Genomic DNA, 19,821 nt, shown 5'->3' with positions numbered 1-19,821 from the left:
CTCTAGTAGCTTATACAAAGCCTGCTTGGTGGAATGAGAAAAACAAAGCACTTGGATTTGATTTTTGGAAAGCCCAGGTACTCTTATTATTCAAAACACACTTTTACTGAGTTTAAAAAGTTCCTTTTGTATTTAAGATGAGGGTTCAAATATGCACATTCAATTTTTATAGTATTTATGTATTTGTAAAGCATATATTAACTAGTAATTGGCTGTTAATTTTATAGACATGGTAGCCAGGGTAGTAAATCAATGACCTATTAAGTATCTTGACAAGCAATTTACATATTTGATGACCTCACATTTCCTTTTCAGAGTCAAATGGTATGTAATTGTTCCACTGTGTTTGTATAAAATGAATCACAACACGGTAAGAAAAAGGTTAGCGTTATTAAAATAATAACCTGACTAAAATATTCATTTAAATTTATTCAAATTATCTATAATGCTTTAAAAAGACATAGCAAAGTTTTTTCAGAGTATTTGCACATTATTTATTATCTATGGACTAAACTGACTTTTCGAAGTTGCTTTAAATTTTTAAAAACACCTTTGCTTTATATAAAAGCCCTCTAATTTTAACTGACAGATCAATTCTAAAACTTTATTTGAAAAGAAAATGGGGAAGAATTTATGTCTTTAGAATTAAAAGAAGTGAAAAAAATAAACCAGACATTCTAAAAAAATAGGAGAAACCTGATTTTTAGTACTAATGAAATAGAGGGTGACAAAATAGTTGTCTTTTTGATTTTGATCACAAAAAATAAACTGGTAGTGACAGGATATGATGGAGAGATTTGACATCCTGGCAAATCACTGTCATTGATTCAATTATTCTAATTCTGAATAAAAGCTGTATACAGTATGTGTTTATGCTACAGTGGTTTTTTTTTTTTTTAAATGACTGACATTCATCATATTGGTTAGACAGTTTTAAAAACCTAGTCTTTATTTTCTACAATGTTGTCAAGAACAAATAAAGTATAATTTGTGGTATATTAAAAGCAAACTGCTTAAAAATGCCAGTTTTAACTGCATCAAAATATTCTAACATACCTGAAAGTGTATTTTGGAAATTCGGTTTCTTTCAATTGATGTTAAACAGCTTTTTAAAAATTGAGACTCTACTTAAATATGCAAGTTACTTTTTAAGTTTCACTTTTTGTTTATTATTTGTCAAAAGCTTTGAGAATATGGAGCTATGATTCAAAAACCTAGTCTTTTATATGAAAACTGGCTCAATGTGCTAATCCACCCAAATAGATATATTTATATGGTTAGAAATTTACATACCCAGCTGCTGTTCGTAATTAACAAAGGATTTACCTGGTGCCATGGTAATCTGAATTAGTTTCATTTTTACACTTTGTCTCAGACCCACGTTCTGTAGAAATCTCTCACCAAGATTCGATACATTCCCCCCACCCTTATCCTAGCATTAATGTAGCTGTCAGTTTGAATTTCAGTCCTGAATTATGTCTGTTGACATAATTTCATATGCTGACTTCAGTTGTTTAGGTTTACTAAACAGAAGACCATCAGCTCCTTGCTCTATGCTTTCTGTCACTCAAATTCTTTATTAATCACTGAGGCTGACTATCTTTATCCCAAAATATTATTTTGTCTTTATCAGTTTAATAACAGGATGCATAAACGTGAATTGATTTTATTACTGCCTTTCATATATTAGCAAAGAAATTTTTCATTAACTAAAAAAAAACACTCGCAATTTTGCTGGCAAGTGACTTTTTCAGATATAAAGAGAAAGTATGTTTTTTATATCAAATTGTGAATTCCACAATGCTTCATATGCTGTCGCCTACCCACACATGCTTTAGTGTGATCCTAAGTGCTTGAGAACAGGGACACTGATAAGCACTGTATGCTATCTGGAATTTCTGATATCTTATTTGCTTTTATTTAAAAAATAAAATGATATATTTTCTGCAAGAAGATAACATTTTAAAATGGAAGTGTTTCTGTTGCACTATATCTCTACAAAAAGTCGGTTTAAAAAAATGAAGAATGGTGGCCCCGTTTTGTAATCCTGACTGTTTTTGAAGGATTGGAGGGTCAAATCGTTAAGAAAAATATTTACATAAGCTATTAGCAATCATAATTAGAGTGTCATATAATTCTGCATGCAACGACTAAGGAGAAATTGCTAGAAGTCCAGGTGCTTCTTGCCTCCGGCCATCATGCCACAGCCTGGGCCCAGCAGTTTGGCTGATTCTGCCAGATCCTGTTTGCTTGAGCGGCTCACTGTGTCTGACAAGTCTGGAGGCAAATGCAGTCGCTATGGCAGAAGATTTCAGGAGATGGAGAAAAGAGAAAAAAAAAAATTAATTTTGCTTTCACTAGCAAACTTCAGAATACAATATTATGCTCTGTTGATCTGCATTTAGTCTTGGATATAAAATTCTTGCTAAAACAGTTCTTCAGAATGAAGCTCAATATAATCACATCCTAGTCCTAGTAAAAAAAAAAAAAAAATTTTAGATTTTACAAATTATAGCCATTGTGGAAACTGGACCAAGAATCTTAGTGGAATATTTTCAGTGTCCAAACCTAAATGTATTAGGGTTTTTCTCATTTAAGTAGAAACGAAAACATGTAAATGAACAAATAGAAGCAGAACTGAAAATTATCACATAAATAATGGCAGGGTTGCTTTTTGGGCTTTGTTTTGTTTTTGCCAGGGCTCCAAAATGCTATTTTTCAATCTAATACAGCTTTTCAGCAATTATGGATTCTCACACATGCTTGTTTCCTTTTGTCTATTGAGTTGACCTGATGATTCTGTTTCAAGGCTACGATTTCTCTAGGAACCTACAATATTCACAGAAATACTGACCTAATGAAAAAAAGTATCAATCAAAGGGTCAATATATTCCATATGCTCTGGTAAGTCAGCTATAACATCTGATCTGTTACAGGTCTTTTATTTCTAAGTATGATGTTGGGTTATGTTTTCAAAAGTATAGTGTAGCTTTGAACATTCCCTTATCCCAATTGTTTTGCTGCAGATACAGACTGATTTAAGCAGATCTAGTAACCAACCACAATTACAGAACAGTTACTGTAATTAGAGAGATTCATATTTCAAAATAACTTTTTATGTTTTCAAAAGGGTTGCTATCGAGTTCCTTTAAGTATTAGTGCTCCTACTCCACATGATTTGCTTCATATAAATTTAACCTTAAAGGAACATATCTTTGTATGAGGCACAAAGTGGGTATGGGAGGCGAAAGGTAAGGCAGGATGGGGCCCTCAGCTGATGACCAACCAAAGCCTTCCTGAGGTGAACTGATCTGGAGGCAACCCATGTGAAAGCCTTCATTTGGAGAACTCTTTTCAATATGAAGAAAAAAAAAAAAAGATGGAAAAGGGTGGAATCACTTTTTTTGGGGGGGGGTCAAAATATTGGGGTCCACAAGCATGTGTTCTAGCTAGTTTCTTTCCTGATAAAAGGTTTGTTCATTGTCACGTAAACACAAGCTGTGTGCAAAGGATCAAAATATTTAACATTTAAAATAATTTAAGAATATATTCTTCCTTGATTTGCCTAAAATTATTTTTTAATACAAATTATCTAGGATGAAAGGTACCGTTACGTAGATATATGACTAACAAAGATGTCAGAAAGGTCAAGAAAAACTCTTATGTTCATACAGTAATATTTATTTCTTAACACCCAGTCTGCACATAATAAGTAATCCAATGTCTATGTCTTGAACAATTAAAAAAAAGCTCGAACAAAGCCATATTTATTTTTTTGTTTTAAACAATTATTTTTTTACAAGCTAGCTTGTTCCAGAAAGGATTTCAAGCTGAAACAAAAGCATGAAAGGCTTAGGAACCCTAAAATGCAGGCGTAATTCTGAAGGACAAGGTTACAGATGCCTTTGTAGTATTGACTTCATCAGCACCCATGGAAGGAAGCAGGAGGGGAAGAGATCTTCAATTACGTGTCTGAGTTTTAATGTTTCTTTAAGATCTTGTAGTTATTGCTAATGAGTAAAAAAAAAAAAAAAAATTTATTTTTGTTAAAGGAAAGACGACTAGGATACATGCATGATCTGAAGGCTATCTGAAACTTAGAGAAAATCCACCATTAAAAAAAAAAAATGTGTGTGTACACTTTTGGTTAGGACCTCACAAAGACCATGTCAGATGGTGATTAGGCTATTCAGGACATCTACCGGTGTCAATGAACTTTTAGAATCTACTCAAACCAAGGCATTTGGAAAGGTTATATGAACAGAACACCATCCATGCTCTTCATTTCCTTACAACTGCGTAACACAAGTAAGACAAATACACAGGTAACCCTTATACTAAGGGCTTCAAGTTATGTCTGCAAGAAAGGCAGAGACAAAGCAGAGATCATGGCGGGGGGAGGGAAGCAGGAAAAAGCTTCAGGGCCATGGGATCTGAGCTCGGTCTTAAGCAATGAAGTGGATTCTAACACTTAGAAATGGTGATTTGCTTAACAGTAGAACGATATACATCTCTAAGATTACAGGACACATTTGGTTGAAGGGTCATACTGTTCCGATAATTTAAACAAAGAAAGTAGTGTAGTTTTTTCAGAACAAGCATAATATATAGCTCATTCCAGGAGCATACCTGTATGCTTGTTGACTGGCTAAAAATTTCTCTTGCTCTGTTTCTCTAGGCCATGAGGGTAAGCCAGTTGGCCGAAAGCCCTTCATAGCAAAAGTAGCTAAATGTGACATTGTTGACATGCTTAGAAATCTTTCAGGTTGAATGGCTTTGAACGAAAGTCAAATATCATTTGTGTGCAATTTCTGAGCACAAAATTTTTGGGTGATATGATTAAATGCTTCTAACCAAATGCTACATTGTAAAAGCTGGTTGCACACTCATGCTCTTCGGAAAAGTCCAAGGATGGCTCTGTGGAAATACGTGAATCTGGGTGTGATTTTTCCTGCTTTTGCTGATTATTACTTGAACAAGCTTATTCTGTCATCTAAATTCTCAAGGAGTTGGATTTTTTTCCTTCCTTTCTGAGCCTCCCTCTGCGCACCATGTCAGTGCGATGTGAAGCAGCGAGGAAGAAGGAGAGATCAGGGTCCAGGCTTGCCAGGTGTGTCAGAGGCTCTTCCTCTGAGGCTTCCAAAGCATTTACACATTCGACATGTAAATGTTCAGATGCTGCTGTACCCCAGATCTGTCTTCTGAAAAAATATGCTGCAAGATACTCTGCATAGCATGGTGACCTCCTTCAGACTAAAACTCCAAGGCTGGAGGTTATAGAAAATTTTAGACGAGGTTTCACTGAGTAATGGTTTAAATAAAAATCGTACTATATTAAAAAACAAAAAAAACCAAAAAACTATTTTCAACCTTATAAACCAAATCAAGGCATTTATCTTTCTCATTTTATACTTGGGGGTTCTGAGGCCAGATGGGGTCAAAAGGAAAAAAAAACAAAACAAAAAAGTAACATCTTGAGCTGACATTTTTTCCCCCAGATTCATTCCCCAGATTCTGATTTTCTTTCCCCAGGATCTGGGAGGAAGGGACTCTGTTGCTGATACAAGAGATGAATATATGAGAGGCTGGCTGCCTGTTTGTCTTCCATTAATGCCTGTCTGAAAGGATGATTTCTATTCAGGCAAAGGAATCTGGGAAAGGTATGGCAACTCCGAAGGGTCCCACACAGGCTTTGGTGATGTGGAGTGATCCCACTGGATTTATGTGATCCAACCTGCAAGGGGAAACAGTGAGGCTGCAAAATACCCTGGCAGATCAGGAGGACTCCAGCACGCTTAGGCCCATAAGAAGCCCACTCTGGGTCGTAACAAAGCAGCAGCAACAAAAGTGATTTGCTTTGAGGCTCTAGGGTGTACCAGTGGAGCCAGGTTTTGGGGATTCTTTCCCCTTTGCCTGTTTCTTTGTTGGGCTTAGCAACAGGGTCACTATTAGTCGGAATCAACTCGACTGCAATGATTTTTTTTTTTTTTGTGGTTACTGAATATACTTTGTTCCTTCTTGAGTCAACAACTAAACTGATTCCATAGTCACGTAGGACTGGATTTCCTGGCTCACAAATTCTCTTCCTAATTCCTTTTCTCCCAGCCTGCCAGACCTGTGCTCAGCACTCACAGTTCCCAGACAGAAGGGGCAAGATAATGAATCTAGATTACACCTGGATTTGAGACAAATTGCAGGTAAATACCCATTAAAATAAGTTTAATCAAGTTATATTTTTCATATTTTGCCAAGACCAAACAACCAGGTACTGTTTGTTTTCTGAAAACAATTAATGTACTACATTTTAACCCTTTTTGACATTTCCTGACAAGTCACAATTTGTATTGCTCTGAATTATAGAAATCAATGCTAATATTTTAAAAGTCTTCTAATATATTTTTCTTTGAAATATAGCCAATTAAAATTAAAACTTATAAACACCTTAGAACACATCTGCTCTACATTGGTCTCTTAACAGAGGCAGCCCAAGGCTCGTTGAAAGGAGCATCGGACTTGGAGGCAGAGACAGCTGGACACCTGGCTATCACTCACTCTCAGTGTGACCATGGACAAGCCAATCTACCTCTAAGCCTCAGTGTCCTCATCACGAGGGGAATCATTCTTCCACTTCTGGGTCCAAGGCTGATGCTCTTGCTATTTATTAGCCAGCAGCAAGAAGAAAAGGGGCCAAGAAGGCAAGACCTGCAAGTTGGAGACATGGCATCTGCTCTTGTCCAGAACTTAGATATGGTCTTATCTGGTTGCATGGAAGGCTGGGTAATGTTTAAAAATGTGTAAAAAATGTTTCAAATGTGTGAAAAAAAAAAAGTTAAAAAAATCTATTACCATGGAAGAATGAGCAAGTGGATACTGGGTAGAGATAACCAACATTCTGTCACAGGGAACCTGAGAAGGACCATGACAAAATGATCACCATCCAGAAGCATCACTCAGTATGTGAGCTACAGCTGACTGCTTGGGGTTCCATTCTCCATCTTCATCTCTGACCAAGAAATGCAGACCTGATGCTCAGACCAGCGCAGGGGACGGGGGCTAAAGTATTCAGAGCCTCTCTTTGTCTATGCATAAAAAGAGAGATATTCCCCCTTTCCTTTGTGGAAAGACTAATTTCCTTCCAGAGTGCTATGAATTGAATTGTGTCCCTGAAAAAAGATATGTTGAAATCCTAAGGCCTGTACCTGTGAATGTGACCTTATTGAGAGAAGTGGAGTCTTTCTTTAAAGATCTTATCAATTAAATCATGCCAGAGTAGGGTGGGTCCTAGTCCTAATCCCTTCTGAGTACCGACTTATAAAAGGAGAGGACAGACATGGAAACAGAGTCACACACAGGGAGAAGACACCGTGTGAGGATCTGCCTACAAGCCAAAGAACTCCAAGAAATGCTCAGGCCACTAGAAGCTGGAAGAGACAAGGAAGGACCTTTCCCTAGAGCCAACAGAGAAAACATAGCCCTGCTGGCGCCCTGAATTCGGAAAATAAATTTCTGTTCTCTCAAGCCACGCACTTTTTGATACTTTGTTATGGCAACCCTGGGAGACGAAAACACACAGACACAGGGAGGAAGTTAGAAGGAAAAAGACAGATGAAGCAGGTTTGGTATATTCATCATTATAGGACTGCTACTATTTCTTGACAAGATTGTATTGTTTCAACTTGTAAAAAAAATCAATGTTATGTGCTATTCTGTACTTACATTTTTGACATTATTACATTTATATTATTCTGTAATTATAATTTTATTACAATGTAATATTACATTATGATTAGTATACACTGGTCAAAATTTTGCACTATGAAAGATTCACCTGCGTAATTTTGATGGATTTTGCATTATTCTCATATTTAACAGGCCAGTGGAAACAATGCCAGAATCAAATTTTTGCTCTTTTTGGATTGGTAAGCATACATTTGGTAGTGGGGGAATATTTCTAAAAAAATTCTGCCAAGAATGATCAGGTTTTAGTTTTTGTTTGTTTAAGGTCCAAATTCATCCTCAGGGTTCAAGATTAAAATTGTTTTACTGACTGTCATAATCATACTATATCCTTTAAATAAAAAAGTCATTTAGTTCTTCCTGAGTTATCTGAAAATCAGACAAAATTTCAGAGCAGCAACATTGCACGTTGGCTGCCCACTGAAAAGTGCTCAGGTGTGCAATTATTTTGACCATCAATTGTAACTGACAGTATTGTCTCTGAAAGCAGATTGTGAAGATCTCAATTGTCTAAACAAAAGTGTGATTTGTAAAAAGGTGTGTGTCTGTGGCAGAGATTGCTAGTTTACTTCCAATATCTATTCTTCCCCCTTTTTAGCTAGTAATAGAAAAAAAAAAAAAAAAGAGCCCCTGAATATTAGGAGCATATGGTCCCCTAGAATTAAGGTCACATTTCCCAGCTTCCCTTGCCATTAGGTGAGGCAGAGTGACCAAAGCATTTTTTTTTTATTGTTTCCTGGTCACTTTTATCTTGAGCAGAAGTGTTATGGTTAACTTCAGGGTCAGATCTCAAAAGAGAGGGGTGTCATCTATTTCCCCTTTCCCTTAGTATCACTATTAGACCTCAGCAAGAGGGGCCCCTTCCCTGGGCCCTGATTCACCCCTCTTTTGGACCCTCCCCTCCTCATGGGATGAGACATTACAGGGCTAAGGAGATGTACTCATCTAGAGCCTATACCCTTCTTTTAAGAACACGGTACTCAAGACCGTAGAATTCCCTGTCCAAATGGACACAAAGCCTATAGAAGTCTCTTCTCTGGGTTTGTCCACCAAGGGTGGACTATGTTGTCTGTGTGCATACCGTGGGGCCCAAGGAGCAACCAAGGTACAGCTGTTTGCAGGGACTGTGGATGGAGTTTGGATGTGCAGATTCGGTGTCCACAGGCATGTGTGTGAGGCCCGGCCCCCTGTGTGTGGGAAGGAGGCAAGGGTGAGAAGAGAAAAGGGGTGGGCTGTAGGACCATTTTCCCTATGCCTCTGCATTCTGGAGAGGAACCCTAATCCTAAATTTAAACTTTGTTTTCCAGGAAAGTATATTTGTGAAGAAAAGAAGACAAAGCATATTTAGCAGATTTTGGCTTAATTAACTTTTAAATACTTAGATATATGTGACCCTTTGTGTTCTTGCCCTAGGCTCTGCAAATGTTACAGATGAGCCCAACTTCCCTCTTCCTACTTGCTGACATGTGGACATGAGGATGAGCAGTGATGCAGCTATACTGGATCATAATATGGAAGCTATGGGCTGAAGATGGCATAGCAATATGAGAGAATGAGTCTAGGGTCTTCCAACACCATATTGTCACCAAAAGAGCCCTGGGTCACCTAACAGGGCTTTTATGTGAGAGATATATAAACTTCCAGATTGTTTAAGCCACTCAGTTTTTAGATCTCTGTAATAACAGCCTAATCTATGTCCTGTTTCTATAGAATTTTGTACCTAACAAATGGAGCACTGAAGTTTTGCAACCATTAAGTTGGTTTAGTGGTTGGAGGGTGTGTAGTAATGTCACATATGGCAAGATAGAAAGCTGGTAACCTCACTGGATGGAATACACAGGAATCAAATCTATATCTGTGGAAAGAGACGATGGAGAAGCTCAATATCATTCGTCACAACATGGCCAAGGGCTGACTGCATAACAGACCATTAAATGCTGATATGCAACTTCAAGTTGAAGTTGAAGAAAATTAAAACAAGTCCATGAGAGCCAAAGTACGACTTGAATTTAGAGACCATCTCAAGAATAGATCTGATTCCCTGAACACTAGTGACAGAAGATCAGACGAATTGTGGGATGAAAGCAAAAGGTCATTAAAAAGACATGAAAGAAAGAAAAGACCAAAATGGATGTTGGAAGAGACTCTGAAACCTCCTCTTGAATATAGAGTAGCTAAAGTGAATTTTTTTGGAAGAGATGATAAAGTCAAAGAGCTGAATAGAAGGTTTCAAAGGGCAGCTCGGGAAGACAAAGTAAAGTATTATATGGAAATGTGCAAAGACCTGGAGTCAGAAAACCAAAAGGTAAAACGCCCTTGGCATTTCTCAAGCTGAAAGAACTGAATAAAAAATTTAAGCCTCTAGTTGCAATACTGAAGGATTCTATGGGCAAAATACTGAACGATGCAGGAAGCATCAAAGAAGATGGAAGGAATACACAAAAAACGACTGTATAAAAAGGAATTAGTCAACATTCAAACATTTCAGGAGGTAGCATATGATCAAGAACTGATGGTAATGAAGGAAGAAGTCTAAGCTAGCGAGATAAGTTTTTAAGGAAAAAAAATGGCAATATAATATTGACTGGGGGATGGGGTGCTGCTGCTTTGTGGAAGACCTTTCTGGAGGGTACATTTGAGCTAAAAGCTAGATTTTGAGAAAGGACCAGCTCTTTGGAGATCTGGAAAAAGAAGTTCCAGGTAAAGGGAATAAAATGGTGAAAAACAAGGCCCCAGGAATTGACAGAATACCAATTGAGATGTTTCAACAAAGGGATGCAACCAACTGGAAGAGATTCATATTTGTGCCCATCCCAAAGAAAGGCAATCCAACAGGATAGGGAAATTATTGAGCAATATCATTAATTTCACATGCAAGTACAATTTTGCTGAAGATAATTAAAAAAAAAATGGTCGTAGCAATACATTGATAGGGAACTGTCAGAAATTCAAGCTGGACTCAGAAGAGGACATGGAATGAGGGAAGTCATTGCTGCTGTCAGATGGATCCTGGCTGAAAGCACAGAATACCAGGAAGATGTTTACCTGTGTTTTAATGACTATGCAAAGGCATTTGACTGTGTAGATCATAACAAATTATGGATAACATTGTGAAGAATGGGAATTCCAGAGCACTTAATTGTGCTCATCAGGAACCTGTACACAGACCAAGAGGCAGCTGTTTGAACAGAACAAGGGGATACTGGATGGTTTTAAATTGGGAAGGGTGTACGTCAGGGTTGTATCCTTTCACCATACTTATTCAACTTGTATGCTTAGCAAATAATCCGAGAAGCAGGGCTATATGAAGAAGAGTGCGGCATCAGGATCGAAGGAAGACTCATCAACAACCTATGTTATGCAGGTGACACAACCTTGCTTGCTGAAAGTGAAGAGGACTTGAAATACTGATGAAGACCAAAGACTACAACCTTCAGTATGGATTGTACCTCAACATAAAGAAAACAAAAATCCTCACAACAGGACCAATAAGCAACATCATGATAAACAGTGAAAAGACTGAAGTTGTCAAGGATTACATTTTATTTAGATCCACAATCAATGCCATTGGAAGTAGTAGTCAAGAAATCAAACAACATATTGCATTGGGCAAATCTGCTGCAAAAGACCTCTTTAAAGTGTTCAAAAGCAAAGATGTCATTTTGAGGACTAAGGTGCGCCTGATCCTTAAACCTGTGAAAGTTGGACAGTGAATAAGAAAGCCTGAGGTAGAATTGATGCCTTTAAATTATGGTGTTGGCAAAGAATATTAAATCCACCATGGACTGCCAGAAGAATGAACAAATTCGTCTTGGAAGAAGTATAGCCAGAATGTTCCCTAGAAGTGAGGACGGTGAGACTTCATCTTTCGTATTGGACATATTATCAGGAGGGACCACTCTCTGAAGAAGGAAATCATGTCTGGTAAAATAAAGGGTCAGTGAAAAAGAGGAAGACTCTCAATGAGATGGATTGATGCAGTGGCTGCAACAATGGGCTCAAACAGTAACAATCGTGAGAATGGGGCAGGACTGGGCAGAGTTTCATTATTTTGTACACAGGGTCACTATAGTTGGAACCAACTTGGTGGCACCTAACAACAACATTTTTAGATCTTTGTAGTAACAGCCTAAACTATATCCTGTATCTATAGAATTTTGTACCCGATAAATGGAGCACTCAAGTTATGCAACCATTAAGTTGGTTTAGTGGTTGGAGGGTTGGTAGTAATGTCACATATAGCAAGATGGAAAGCTGGAGACCCTTGTCAAGCCTGTGATAACTTGGAAGGCACACATTATACCTCCCAAGTCAGTGGTTCCAGGGGAAACGTTGGAAAAATTCAGAACATTGGTTAGTTGCTTCTTGCCATTCTAGCACAGTCATTTATAAAACACAAAACCCAGAGTTTGCAAGAAGAGATGGAAGGGAATACAACTCTTTTAAAAGAGGTACTATACCTGCAGTGTTTGGAAACCCTGGTGGTGTAGTGGTTAAGGTTGGTTTTATACCTGCAGCGTACCTGTACACTGAAACTGGCAGTCTTCACAGGAGATGTCTGTACCTTGAGCCTTTGTTAAATACCTTCTGTTAATAGTACAGGCAGAAAATGGGAGCCAGCTCAAAGACAAGGTCAGATAAAGGGTGTTGCTTTCCCACCCAAATCTATTATTTCAGATGGTGTCAAAGTAGCTAGTTAATAAGACGAAAGAAAGAGGCCGATGTAACAGTTGGGTGAATAAGGGGAACAGGCACTCAGTGTCCATTCCAACTGCCTTCTGTACGTCTGAGGGTTGAAAGCCGTGAATTAGGTTCAGCCAGTCAGATGTATCTGTACTAAATCTGGAGTTCCTCTGTGATGAAAATGGTTAATGCGCTTGGCTGCTAACCAAAAGGTTGGCGGTTTGAGTCCATCCAGAGCCCCCTAGGAAGACAAGCCTGGAGATCTACTTATGAAAAGTAAGCTACTGGAGCTCCATGGTGCACAAAATTCTACTGTGACACACATGACGTTGCCATGAGTCGGAAGTGACTCGTTAGTAACTGTTCTGGGTTTGGCACTAGATTCAGAAAGTGGAAGAGAAGCAGGAGCTATCTTCCTGCTGTGTTCACTACTGCAATTGGCAAGTATTACTGTGGAGTCAATTTTTCTTGCATCAATATTCTAGGGACTAATTAATAGCTTAATAGTTAATAGCTTCATGGGAGCTGAGAGGCAGTTGTGGAAATGGTCAGGTCAATATCCAGTTACTAGCTTCATGGGGTCAAGGAGCAGTTGCAGTAGTGGCAGTGGGACCACAGAAGTGTATGCTTTCAGTTAACAGCTCCAGTGGCAGTCTCCCTATTCCATACCTTCCTGACTATGGTAGAGGTAGCAGCTTCCCTAGAGGCCAGTTTAGTGACAGCGTTCTCCAGCCTTTCCAATTACTGTGCCAGCCCCCAATTTTCTGTTACAAAATTTCCTTCCACATAAAATAATTAGGTGGTATCTGTTTCCTGCAACTCAGTCCTAGAACTATGTCTAGACAAGCTCTTTGGCTGTGATTACGTAAATGTGGAAGTGAAGGGAAGCAAATAGACTGGGAACTTTCTAAAGTCTTAAGGAATGGTATTGCCAAAGAGAACCGCAAGTCTAGTCAAAAGTGTACAATTTTTTAACCTCTAAAGTAATCTCTAGTCCCCAAACCTGATTTATCAATAAGTGGGGTATGAAAGGAAACCCTGGTGGTGTAGTGGTTAAGTGCTACGGCTGCTAACCAAAGGGTTGGCAGTTCGAATCCACCAGGTGCTCCTTGGAAACTCTATGGGGCAGTTCTACTCTGTCCTATAGGGTCGCTATGAGTCGGAATCGACTTGATGGCACTGGGTTTGGTTTGGTTTTGGGGCTATGAAAACTGTGCAGTTCCCAAAGGGCACGCTATCCAATGGCCACTTCCTGTGGCCATGGAAGGTAATGGACAGGGAATAACTTCCTAAAATGATACAGAGGATAATGGTTGAGGGAGTTCCTGCCAGAGAGAGCGGAACCAGGGGATATAAACTGGGCTAAAGAAATTCCTCTACTGCCAGGGCAGAGAATTTTTAAGTATTTTCTAGCCAGTAGGAGTTGATAATTATTTTGGACTAGTAATTACAGTTGTCTTTATCTACTCACCCCCGGAACGGGATAAGTGTGTTCTGTGTGTGGGAAGAAGGATATCAATAGACATGTCGGTACCAAAGGGTTGTGGACAATGACACAGACTGACAATTATCCTCTAATATCCACTCTCCCTTTTCCCTTTCATAACAGAACCCTTGAATTCATGGCCATTCTGAAGAAAGACTTCATTTCTAAGCTGCCCTTGCAGCTAGTTGTGGACTACATAGCCCAGTCCAAAATACTGGGAAAAGGGCAGAAATGATGCTGCAACTTCGGGGTATGCAAATGGAAATTTGAACTCAGGCAGTCTGGCTTTAAAGCCCACACTCTTTTTTTAAGTCAGTCTGTCACATATAAACTTATATACAGTTTACTACATACTCTCACTTACTCTCCCCCTAATGAGTCAGCCCGCTCCCTCCTTCCAGTCTCTCCTTTCTTGACCGTTTTGCCAGTTTCTAACCCCCCTACCTTCCCATCTCCCCTCCAGACAAGAGATGCCAACATAGTCTCCAGTGTCCACCTGATGCAAGTAGCTCACTCCTCATCAGCATCTCTCCAACCCATTGTCCAGTCCAATCCATGTCTGAGGAGTTGGCTTCGGGAATGGTTCCTCTCCTGGGCCAACAGAAGGTATGGGGACCATGACCGCCAGGATTCTTATAGTCTTAGTCAGACCATTAAGTCTCGTCTTTTCATGAGAATTTGAGGTCTGCATCCTACTCTTCTCCTGCTCCCTCAGGGGTTCTCTGTTGTGCTCCCTGTCAGGGCAGTCATTTGTTGTGGCCAGGCACCATCTAGTTCTTCTGGTCTCAGGATGATGTAGTCTCTAGTTCATGTAGCCCTTTCTGTCTCTTGGTAAAGCTCACACTCTTAACCACTACTCTGTGTGCCAAGAGGCATCATTGGGTGGTGAGAATGGTTAACATGCTCGGCTGCTAAATGAAAGGTTGGAGGGTCAAGTCCACCCAGAGTCCCCTCATAAGAAAGGCCTAGCAACGTACTTTAGGAAAATCAGCCATTGAAAACACCATGGAGCACAGTTTCACTCTGACACATTTGGGGTCACTATGAGTCAGAACTGACTTATGGCAACTGGTTTTGGATATGCCAAGAACTTTTCTAAGCACTAGAGATAAAACAACAACAAAGAAAATAGTGAACAAGACAGGAAAGAACAAGACATTCCTGCTATCACGGAACCTCAGAAAAGGACAAAACATAGACATTTACATGACTCAGGGAGAGAGAGACAATATATAGGAAAGCAAATAAATGAAGACGGTCATTTCAGATAGCAAGATGAGTTTTTAAGGAAAAAAAATGGTGATATAATATTGACTGGGGGATGGGGTGGTGCTGCTTTGTGGAAGGCCTTTCTGGAGGGTACATTTGAGCTAAAAGCTAGATTTTGAGAAAGGACCAGCTTTTTGAAGATCTGGAAAAAGAAGTTCCAGGTAAAGAGAATAAAATGCAAGCACTCAGAGGCAGGAATAAGCTTGGCATGTTTGGAGAATAGGAAAAAAAAAAAAAAAATCATCTGGAGCAGTCAATAAGCAGAGACTGGCTATGAGAAGTTTGGCTGGGTAGGCAGGTGTCAGATCTTGTAGGGTTTGTAGGCTGTGGAAAGTGATTTGGATTTAATTCTTAGAGCAGAGGGCATCAAGGGTGTGATGTAAGCTTATTTCTATGAATATCAGGGCTATCACACTTATAGCTGTACAAAAACGGGCATTTAAAAAAATGGAAAAAAACAGTTGTTGCAAACATGCATATTCTATTAAAAACAGACTATCCCAAAAGGTGTCCTGCCTTCTTCTGATTCAAAAGAAATATTCTAGCTACTAAGTGACCCACAGTATGCCCCACCTGCCCAACAGGAAGATTCTAGGTGGAAGGGCTAGACCCTGTGTAAAATGTCTGTGTGAGAGAAACTCTGGCAGTAATGTTTGTAGGGATGGTTTGCGGAGTTTAATCCTCTTAAAATGTGAGTGAGAATCTTTTGGGCTACACACTAATAGAACATCACCATGTTTCAGTCCCAGTGTTGCTGAACTTTCAGACATTGAAAGATGTGGGAGAATTACGTTATTCTCCTCCTTTATTTCCTAAGTCAACAGAGAACAAACTAGAAGATTATTCCTGGAGAACTTTGCTTAAAATGGATTTATTTTCTATACAAAAATAAAGGCAAGGTCTTTTCTTTCTTTCTGGTTTATTCTTGTTCTTTTGCATTTTTGTTCCCATTATTTTATTCCCTTTCATGTTCTAATATGAATAGGACTGAAAAAAATCATTTAGGTAACAGTTGGAATAAGGTGACTTAAGTTGTCATCTAAACTTGGAGAGCAAAAACATTGTGAAAGATTCCCTCCCTCTGGCCCCATTAGCCTATTCTCTGGGATAACGAAATGGAATGTGGGATAACACATGGCCACTACCATCCCTGTGATCCTGATTGTGCACCATTGCCCAAATGGGTCTCCTTGTATCTCCCCAACTGACTCCCTTCCATTCATCTTTCCTTAATTGTATAGCAGGGCCTCTCATTCTGGCAACCTTTTTGCTGGTCTCCAACTGCTGCTTAACCCAAGTCTTGCATGGCTCTGGAACACACAATAACAGGCAGGAGCATATAAGCTCCAGAGTGTGTAGAATTTGAATTAAGCTTCAGCAGGGCCAAGCCAAGAGATGCTTGAGATCTAGGGCCTGCTGCTGCTATTGCCAGCAAATGTAAGAAGACTGGCATCTTTTTATCAATAGACTGTTTTTTTTTTTTTTTTTGGTAGGATTTTCAAGCCTGCTCCTTCCAGGAAGCCCCTTTTCTACCTAAGTTGGGAAACATTTTAGGAGCAATATTTTGGGTTTTACCTCTCAGGTAGCCTAAGAATATTAAGATATTTCAGGAACATGTAGTATTTTTAAATCTGAATTTTGAACTTGAAAAAAAAAAAAGACTTCTTTCAGAAATAAATTCTAACTACTAATTATATGAGAATTTCTTTTTATATCCCTTCTCTTCCCTTCTTAGAGTATATGGAAACTAGTCTGGAGGTGGCAAAAGGTAACAATCTCTTAGTTTTTGTCTACTAGAATTCAAACCAATGTGTACTCCTTACTATAATGTGAAACCTCCTACTCAGTAAACTGTTAGCAGACCCGTGTGTGTAAGCTCGAAGCTGATCCCTAAATACTAGAGATTTCTAAAACTATAGCAGATCTATTCAATTTAGGAACAGGCAGAAGTCTGGCATATAGGTTATGGAATAGATGAATTCTAAGATGTGAAAAGGCAGGACTCAATGAATTTTGAAATCAGGTAATTTACAGATTGCTTAAAGTTATCATATTAATGTCAGGCCTGTAAAATAACTTTCAAAATTGGCAGCTTTTGATAAGCACTCTTGGAAATGTGGCAATCATGTATTTTTGTATATAAGTATAGCATATATGTGAACATATACTGATTTCCTTTTGGCTGTATGTGAATGAGTCCTGAGAGTATAATGACCAGTGTGTTTCCTTAGATAATGCCCTACAGTGTATGCAGAACATAACTCTACAAAGCCCTGAGATGGGGTATGAAGTACTCAGTGGAAATGCCAACGTAAAACATCCCGACAGCATTAAATCTCCCAACTACTCTCTAGTTACTCTGAGACCCCGGCATTTAAGGGTCTGCTAGTTCCTGGGTATGAAGAAAGAATTTTTAATAGGGCCAAATGTAAGTGTTTACAAGGGGGAATTGTTTTTTATTAGGAGGTGCCTTATGTTCAATAGTTGTATTTACTTTGTCAAGCTAGCCAGAATTAGAAAATCCCCATTGCTAGGCAGCCTAGAGCGTCTGCGAAGTATTTCTGGGCATTCAGAATTGAAGCATGTGCTGCCCAAAGGCAGGTTTCATTACAGTGTGTTATTTAGTCCTCCTCTGTCCCTCCCTACCCCCACTCCCCAGATAGGAGTGCTTCTATAACAGGAAATCGTGGTTACTTTATGCTGAAACATATTTACATGACTGAAACACGACAATTAACACATTTGTCAAGCTTGAGGGATAGGCACATTTTAATGGTTTTTTGAAGCAGGCTGATTTCCTGGAGCTTTAATCTTATTTTATTTTGTTCTGCATGCATGAACAAGTCCTTCTTTACTATAGGTATTTGACAAAGTCCACCTGGTATGAATGTGAATGGAACAAAAATAACACAAAAATTAATTTTATGAATTTTATCTTTGCCAAAGCATTCCTAACTTCTTTCACAAGTTCAGTCTATATTGTGGGCTATGCTATTATTTTTGATATGTTGCATTAGCTTTTATACCAAGGCAGTTAGGTAGTATGTTTTTGGTTTGACAAAATGAAATGTGACTTTCTCTATACTGGCTGTATAAAAACTTCACATAATGAATGAACAGTATCAACGACAACAGTGATTTTCTTCACTCTTCACGGACAGATAAAGGTAACTCCCCTAGGTATACATTTCACTCCCTCCAAACTTAGATGTTTAACACTCATGCGGAACGAAGTACTATTATCTGGTAAGTGCGAGTAGGTATATGCGTGTCCATTTTACATACACATTCTTTTTTTTTTTTTTTACATTTGTTTCCTTGTGCTTAGGCTTGAACAAGGTTGTCATGAATATGTTATCCTTTAGTCTATAATTAATTGTTGAAATCCTGGTAAAACGTAAAAAAAATATCTTTCATGTCAGAAGCCTCTATAATGAAATGAAAACCTGCATTTTTCTTTTGGGTTTTGAAAGCATGCCACCCCTCCACACTCTCCCCCATTTCAACTCTCACTTATAAGTTTATGGCAAATTTACAAATTATACTGGTTTCCAATAGTTGCCTAGTATATCTACCCACCCCCCCTCCATGGACCTCCCTCATCACCGATTTCAAAGCTCGATGAACAGACTGGGCAAAGTAAGAGCCCTCTCTCGACATGCCTGAGGGCAGTGATGGGGCGGCAAAACACCGAGCTCTCTAGCTGAGGGATACAGATTTGAGATGAGGACATAGTTCCAAAGAGTAACTCTTTGCTGAAGTGACTCCACAGATAAGAAGTAAGCAGTAAATCAATTCAGTCTTAGAAAGAAAACCTCTCTATGAATAACGGAAAATAAAGTTACAGGAAATGAAGCAAATAAAGCAAGAAAAATACAGATGGTCAGAAAGAGCAAAGTATTTGTGAGTATATAGATACATGACTACGCCTACTTTTAGGGGATTTTTTGTTTGTTTGGCTTAATTGAAATGCATGTTTCTACAGAAATGTTAACAAGAGTTAAGATTAATTTTCACATAGATAATTTAGAAGTAATTTTTCATAGAGATAATTTTCTAGTCTTTAAATACTCTTTTGCTTTTACATGTGGAGGATTTTTCCCCCACCACTTAACTCTACCATTGAACTAATTATTTTTACAAGGAGGTCTAAAATTCCTCAAAATACAGAAGAAACAACAACCTGATATACCAAATAGGCTAAATCCTGCCTCAAGTTTTTATTGCAGCAGGGAGAGCCACTCCAGTTCAGGCAGAAGCCTTGAAGTTTGCTGTCATTTCACCCAGGTTCTCCAGGTATGCTATGGCAATGTTCCTTTTGATATTTGTGAAATCACATTCCAACATGAAAAGATGGAGAGAGGTAATTTTTTAATTGTTAAAAAAAAGAGCTAATATTTCTGTATTTTTATTAGATTCCCTTAATATTATAAATACATAACAAACATTTCTCTAGGCATTCAAAGAAAATCATGATTTGTGAGAAAAGACCATCAAAATGGTTTCTAAAGTTCAATATTGAGAGGTTTTATAATTTGACTGGTGATGAAAAAAAATGGGATTTTCCTTTTAAAATATATCAAGTAGTAGTTTTTTGTAGTAGTATTTTTTTCTTCTTTCACTCTAATTTCTTATGTCATAAAGGG

General features: G+C 38.5%; 1 protein-coding gene across 1 annotated transcript in view; it reads right to left on the bottom strand.

Moving 5' to 3' along the window:
• Positions 1-501: 501 nt before the first annotated feature.
• The window catches only part of ELP4 (elongator acetyltransferase complex subunit 4), a 269,016-nt gene continuing 249,696 nt past the window's right edge, over positions 502-19,821 (bottom strand). Inside the window, exon 10 of the mRNA XM_049890814.1 lies at positions 502-2,296. Coding sequence (XP_049746771.1) covers positions 2,165-2,296 — 132 coding nt within the window. The 3' untranslated portion in view covers positions 502-2,164. The remainder of the gene's footprint in view (positions 2,297-19,821) is intronic.

This window comes from Elephas maximus, chromosome 7 (genome assembly GCF_024166365.1).
Source record: "Elephas maximus indicus isolate mEleMax1 chromosome 7, mEleMax1 primary haplotype, whole genome shotgun sequence".
Lineage (NCBI taxonomy): Eukaryota > Metazoa > Chordata > Mammalia > Proboscidea > Elephantidae > Elephas > Elephas maximus.
This window is presented reverse-complemented; position numbering and strand designations above follow the sequence as displayed.